Below are 4,928 nucleotides of genomic sequence, written 5' to 3'. Positions count from 1 at the left end.
TTATTATGATTTTCATCTTTAGTTTAATATATTTATTATGATTCTCAGCTTAGTTTAATAAATTTATTATGATTCTCATCTTTTGTTTAATACATTTATTATGATTTTCATCTTTAGTTTAATAAATTTATTATGATTCTCATCTTTAGTTTCATGTTTCGGCTCAACAACCAGTTTTAACGTAGTTTGGTTTACGTTACTCTGCAGCTCAGAGCAAACGATGCTCATTTCAATATTTTCAGTCTGAAAATCACTAAGATGAGCTGAAGATGTTAGCATTAGCTTTAGCAGTGAGCTACAATGCATTATGGTCTATTTCAACCCTTCTTTCTGAATATCTGAATGGTTGCAGCTTTATAGAGAATTGTTTGTTTCCTACATGGGGTAGGTCTGTTAAAATGTTCTGTTTTTGTTCAGATTCATGATGTCAGAAGACAACAGTCTAGAACCTGCAGAGGCTGAAGGTCCGATGAGCTCTGTGTTCGTGGGGTCAAATACATGAGTTTATTACAAAACAAAAGCCTCAGGTGGACGGGTTCAGGTATCTGGACGTCTTGTTCCCGAGTCATGAAGCGGGAGATGGAACCCTGGGTCAGGGCATCGTCCTCAGTAATGAGGGGGTTGAATCGGTCAATCGAGGTGATGAAAGAGTTGAGTCTAAAATCAAAGCTCTGGATTTACTGGTCCGTCTATGTTCCAACCTTCATCTGTGGTCCTGAGGTTTGGATCAGGACCCAAAGAACCAGATTCTGGATCCAAGCAGCTGAAATGGTCTTCCTTCATAGGTTGTGGGGGCTCAGCCCTAGAGGTAGGAGGGGGAGCTTAGAGAAGAACTGCTACACCTGACTGCAGACAAGAGGTAGACGATGATGAAGATGGAAACCAAATCAGATCTGAGCTCAGTCAGTCCCTCCATGCACATGCAGACGGAGAGCAATCTCACATCCTTTGCTCAGATTCTTTAAACCTTCCTGCAGACCCCCCCCCCCCCAACACGGTTTGTTTTTCTTCTCCTGTAATGCGTAGCTGGGAGGAAATGCTGGAAGTGTAATATGTGTGTGGACTTCAGGCTTTGCGGAATGTTGAACAGGAAAAACAGATCGGACTCTGGATACTGAGAGAAATGGATTTATTGGGACCACATGGGGCCTTACGAGGACCAAACCTGAGAGGAAGACCTTCAGAAGGTCTGACGATCCAGACTACAGGAAGGTCTGGATCATTTACGAGGAAAATACCAAGAAAGCAGGAGTTCAAACTGAACCGAACATCATTTTAATTCACATCTTCAAACATTTACAGTGAAAAAAACGAACAGATCTGTTCATTAATCACTTCTTTGGTTCAAACGTCCCAGAAACATAAAAAGATCTGCATTAAAATATAAATACACGGACTACAGTTACATCATTTTTACTAAATACCTTCAGAGATGAAGGTGGTTGGATAAACTGCTGAGTCGACCTCGTTCTTCTGACCACATTTATGTGAGATTCAAACTTTTTAAATCTTCTCCAACAACATCCAGCAGAGAGTCGACTGCAGATTGAACTCAGGAGTTTCATTTCGCTCGTTAGCGACGGGTCGGTTCAGTTTTAACGAAGGAAACGCGACGCTCCCCCTCCTGAGACGATCAGAAGCAGAACGAGTCGCTCGGCTCTGATTCAGCAATGCGTGGTTGACAGCAACACTTTGGCCACATTTAAGTAATAAACTGTTAAAACCTTACTTTTGTAGAAAGCTCTTTAAAGAACGTCCGTCTGGAGTCTGAGGAGCTAACAGCAGCTCAGACTAATCCCTCCAGACACCAATATTTGAATCTTTACACATATTTTATAAAACAAAATACAGATATGAAGCATCAGCAACAGAACATCCTTCACATGACAAAAGGACGAGAGACAACTTTAAAAGTTCCTGCTCTCATTCCCCCAGGCTGAGGTGGCTCTGACAGGATCTGCTGCAGGTAAGATACTGACTGTCCAAGCTGTGAGCAGTTACTGAATACTATTAACCTTTAATTATTGTCTCAAAATGTTCTCTGATCTGGACCTGTCTCAATAACTGATAACAACAATTATTATCAAATCTTTACCTTCATTCACTAAAGCTGCTACAGGAGATTCAATCAGAAATGTGGGGGCAGCTGCCGAGGTGGGGGCGATGTGATCAGAGGTTAGAAAATAAATAATGTGCACAGAAAAAGATGCAGGTTTACAAGTCGTGCTAGAAAAAAGCTGATTTTTTTCTGAAACGGTTCTCTTCAAACGAGGCTGCACGACTCGCTGGTCACACTCAGACTGCAGTGATACTGAAACTAGACTCGTCCTTTTTTACAACTTTAAGGTCTGCAACTAGTCTCAATCTAGTCTCTAACTAGTCTGCAACTAGTCTCAATCTAGTCTGCAACAAGTCTCAAACTAGTATGCAACATATCTCTAACATCTCCAAGTATTCTGCAACAAGTCTTAAACAGTCTAACTAGTCTGCAACAAGTCTGCAACAAGTCTCAAACTAGTATCTAACTAGTGTGTAACTAGTCTTCAACAAGTCTCAATCTAATTTCAAACTCGTTTGCAACTAGTCTGCAATGTCTTAAGTAGGCTCCAGCTAGTCTGCAACAAGTCTCAAACTATAGTCTCCAAATGATCTGCAACTAGTCTCAAACTATTCTACAAGTCACTTAACTAGTCTGCAACAAGTTTGAAACAGTCTAACTAGTCTGCAACAAGTCTCAAACTAGTATCTAACTAGTCTGTAACTAGTCTTCAACAAGTCTCAAACTAATCTCAAACTCGTTTGCAACAAGTCCCAAACTAGTATCTAACTAGTCTGCAACAAGTCTCAATCTAGTCTAACTAGTCTGCAACTAGTCTCTAACTTGTCTCAATCTAGCCTCCAACTATTCTGCAATGTATTAAACTAGTAGGCTCCAGCTAATCTGCAATAAGTCTTAAACTAGTCTCCAACTGATCTGCAACTAGTCTCTAACTATTCTACAACAAGTCACTAACTAGTCTGCAACTAGTCTCTAACTAGTCTCCAACTAGTCTGCAACTGTTCTACAACTAGTCTCAAACTAGTTTTTAACTAGTCTTCAACTTTTGAAATCAGTTTGGCTCAAGATAGCCACAGCTAACAGCTGTACCAGTGAGTTGTACAGATGTGGTGTGGTAGTAGCTGAGAGTCATCCCTGACAGACGCTCTGAGCTCCAGCAGGTCAGAGCAGGTCTCTGAGTGGACCTGAAGGTGGCGGGCGACACACATTCATCAGGAGCGCTGCTTTAGTTTTCTCCTTTGAGCAGCTTCAAGAGGAGAGAAGTTTCAGAACGTCTGAATCTGACAGCCGAAGGAAACGGATCAAAGCTTAAATTCAGTCCTTTTGGTTTCTGCAGTTTGGTTCCAGAAGAACAGTGCAAATAAAGAACCTCAGAAAGCCCGTTTGGGCCCATATTAAGAACGTTTAACTTCAAATCAGGTTAGTTAAATAAAAACCGTCAAATGAGAACTTCAGACAAACGTTTCAGTTCTGACAAAAACTGTCCTGCAGCTGCCGAGCCTGGTTCTGACCCGGGTGAAGTAGCCACCTCCTTCCTGCAGCGGCTCCTGTGGGTCAAAGTTCAGGCCGACATGGGCTCGTAGGTGTGGAAGTGGATCCCCTTGGAACAGGTGATCTTCATCACGGCTCCGTTCAGACTGCTGTCAGTGATCAGTCGCATCATCCCTTCGGCTATCAGCTCCGGCCTGCCGAAGAAAACACTGATCAGACTCAGGAACAGCTAAATACAGAGAGAGGAGCAGCAGCTAAAGGACTGCTTAAAGAGCTGAAGGACTGAAGAAGGATTTGCTTCAGGAAGAATTACTTGAAGGAATGCATTTCACCCGCCATCCCGCACTGCAGAGCTTAAACTGATGTGATCAGAGAGCACTCAGTCTGTGCTGGGGATGAGTCTCAGCTACTACCAGCTCTAAAAGCACCTGAACCAAACCTCCAGTTTTAAAGCTCTATCCTGCAGAGGTTCTGAACTCACGGTAAAACTCCAAACTTGTCCATGCTGCGTCTGAAGTCATCCTTGAACTTGACAAACTTCCCCATGTTGTCCTCGCGTTCCACCGTCTGCAGCAGCGGCGTGTCCACGAAGGCCGGACACAGGACGTTGATCCGGACTCCGTAGTCTCCGTGAGCCGAGGCGTCCTGAAACGAGATGTTCAGAACTTTAGATTCTGGAAGTTGACCGGCATGATGTTGGACTCAGAGTTTGTCTCACCGCCATGGCTCTGGTGAAGCCGATGACTCCGTGTTTTGTCGCCGTGTAGACGGGCTGATGGGGGGAGTGAAGGAAGGCTGGGAGGACAAGAGACAGATTAAAACCGGACCAGGTCTACTTCCTGTTCCTGTGGACTTCAGCTGCTTCAGAATAAACTTCAGATTCCCACAGAGGCCTGGATTTGACTGATTCATGTCAAATTAAAACAATAACTCAAGTTTTACATGAGCCAAACTCTGACATGATGTAGTTCTATATGAGCCAAACTCTGACATGATGTAGTTCTATATGAGTCAAACTTTGACATGTTGTAGTTCTATATGAGTCGAACTCTGACATGTTGTAGTTCTATATGAGTCAAACTTTGACATGTTCTAGTCCTATATGAGCCAAACTCTGACATGTTGTAGTTCTATATGAGTCAAACTCTGCCATGTTGTAGTTCTATATAAGCCAAACTCTGACATGTTGTAGTTCTATATGAGTCAAACTCTGACATGTTGTAGTTCTATATGAGTCAAACTCTGCCATGTTGTAGTTCTATACGAGTCAAATTCTGACATGTTCTAGTTCTATATGAGCTGAACTCTGACATGTTGTAGTTCTATATGAATCAAACTTTGACATGTTCTAGTTCTATATGAGTCAAACTTTGACATG

At 42.6% G+C, this 4,928-nt stretch overlaps 1 protein-coding gene across 1 annotated transcript in view; it reads right to left on the bottom strand.

Moving 5' to 3' along the window:
* Positions 1 to 3,449: 3,449 nt before the first annotated feature.
* Positions 3,450 to 4,928, bottom strand: part of hpgd (15-hydroxyprostaglandin dehydrogenase) — a 12,740-nt gene continuing 11,261 nt past the window's right edge. Inside the window, exons 5-7 of the mRNA XM_037690117.1 lie at positions 4,269 to 4,345; positions 4,032 to 4,195; positions 3,450 to 3,744 (exon numbers count right to left, since the gene is read on the bottom strand). Coding sequence (XP_037546045.1) covers positions 3,621 to 3,744; positions 4,032 to 4,195; positions 4,269 to 4,345 — 365 coding nt within the window. The 3' untranslated portion in view covers positions 3,450 to 3,620. The remainder of the gene's footprint in view (positions 3,745 to 4,031; positions 4,196 to 4,268; positions 4,346 to 4,928) is intronic.

This window comes from Nematolebias whitei, chromosome 16 (genome assembly GCF_014905685.2).
Source record: "Nematolebias whitei isolate Nwh7 chromosome 16, NemWhi1, whole genome shotgun sequence".
Classification (NCBI taxonomy): Eukaryota; Metazoa; Chordata; class Actinopteri; order Cyprinodontiformes; family Rivulidae; genus Nematolebias; species Nematolebias whitei.
This window is presented reverse-complemented; position numbering and strand designations above follow the sequence as displayed.